Source organism: Entamoeba nuttalli (genome assembly GCF_000257125.1).
Source record: "Entamoeba nuttalli P19 unplaced genomic scaffold asmbl_4404, whole genome shotgun sequence".
Taxonomy (NCBI): domain Eukaryota; phylum Evosea; order Mastigamoebida; family Endamoebidae; genus Entamoeba; species Entamoeba nuttalli.
Window position 1 is genome coordinate 1 of NW_008576768.1, and position 2,007 is coordinate 2,007.

At 27.8% G+C, this 2,007-nt stretch overlaps 1 protein-coding gene across 1 annotated transcript; it reads right to left on the reverse strand.

Annotated features, from left to right (window-relative positions):
- Nucleotides 1-434: 434 nt before the first annotated feature.
- Nucleotides 435-1,742, reverse strand: ENU1_102840 (pumilio family RNA-binding protein; the record flags this gene model as incomplete). The annotated part of the gene is made up of 1 exon (XM_008859368.1): nt 435-1,742. One exon carries the CDS (start codon nt 1,740-1,742, stop codon nt 435-437), a length of 1,308 nt encoding a protein of 435 aa, XP_008857590.1.
- Between the last annotated feature and the right edge of the window lie 265 nt (nt 1,743-2,007).

The following is a 2,007-nucleotide window of genomic DNA, read 5'->3' on the forward strand; positions in this document are numbered from 1 at the left end:
AAAAAAAACAAGTCTCTTTCTTAATTTTCTTTGTCAACATTGTAAATTTAACTTTCTTTATTCACTTTGGTTACAAAAATCATGAAGTTTTAATTTTCTATCAAATCATTTGCATTGTATTGGTGGTGGTTATGACACTTCATTTTCTAATTCACTCAATAGTCTTTAATAAAATAATTGGAACTGTAACGTTCAGGAAATACATAGATGTGGTGCTGTCACTTCAACCAAGAATTGTCAAAAAATTATTGTTAAAAACCTTACCATCTTACAGTAGTTCTGAACAATAATCAGAGTATCTAGAAGATAAATTTTGGTTGTAGAAAATTAGAATAAAACATAGATTTTATTGTTTTTTTGGAAAAAAATACTTTAGTGACACTACGATAACAAAGATGAAGATTACTTTAAAAACAATGAGTAGAATTAAAGAATTATTTTGTGAATGATTGTAAAAGTTTCTTCTCGACATGATATGAGAATTGACTGTTTGAAGGAATTAAAGGAATAATCTGATGAGCCATTTCTTCTTTTGTCTTTTCTGGAAGAGCATCAAGGAATGCTTGAATGACAAAATTTCCATATTGATCTTCAACTAATGCATCAAGAGAGTCAGGTTGTGACAATATATCAAGTAATGGTTGTCTTTCATTTTCTGTTGAACATTTCAGACACTTTTCAACTACATTTGAACTAAACTTTTGTTTAGAATAAAATACAACATCATCTTTAATTTTTTGAATAATGTCTGAAATAATTGTTGGGTCATTTTCCATCAAATGTTGAATAACAAAATTACCATATTGGTCTTGTATTAAGTCACAACAATTTGAAAGAAGTTGTGGTTTAATTAAATTAATTTGTTGAGTTGTTGAATTGTCAATGGCATGTGTAAGTACAGAACACCCAATCTTAGTTTTTGAAATACGTACAACACAATCTTTTAATCCTCCATAAAAGAAATAAGAATTTTTTTCATTGAAAATTTTTAATAAAGTTTGAATAACATAATTAGCATGAGGGTCAATGACTAATATTGCAATATTATTTCTTAATATTGGAGACCATATTTGAATATGTCTTTCTCTCATAAATGGTGCAATTTTTTGAACGGTATATCCTCCAAACTGATGGCAACAATACTTTACTAAATTTTCAGCAACAACACCAAACACATTATCTTTTATTTCTTCACTTCCAAATTCTACAATCTTTGGTAAAACATACTGTCCATTTGGATGAGTTATTAATTCTTCTAAAGAATCTTCAAGTTCTTCAAAAATAAGAAGAACGCTCTCTTCACTTGCACCATCCAATAGTTTTTGTAATAATGAACATCCTGACGCATATTTAGTCATTTGATAAAATTGTCCTTGAAACTCTGAAACAATAACCTTTTGTTCTGCTTTCTTATTAGGATTAATATTAGTTGATAATTTGATAGATGGTAATGAAAATGACTTTACTATTTTCTCAAGTTCTTGTTGTGTTGGTTTGATGATCTTTCTTTTCCTCTCTGTTTGTTCTATTCTTGTTTTATTTTTGCTCACGTTATTGTTGACATCAATTTGAATAGGTCTTGACTTGAACTTTCTAACAATACCTTCAATAGAACTAAGCTGAGACAAAACCATTTGAGACTCTGTTGTTGCTGGAGATTTTAATAACAATTTTCGTGCTTGAATACTGTTATCTTGATACATTTTGAGTATCTTCTGATATGTTCTCAATGCTACTTCCATTTCTTCAAACCTTTTCTGATGAACATTATCTTCAAACGATTTTACAAAATCTACATATTACTTATTTTTTTATCAATAAACATTTGTAATATCACAATATATAAACAAACCACGAGAATATACACAATTCATACTTTGTTTTAATACTACTTCTTTCTTCTCTTTCACTCTCTTAAGTACTTAATTATGATTCTCAAATTATCCTGAAAAGAAAATAATCGTTTCATCTCATAATCAATAAAACTCCTTATTATTGTAATTGATA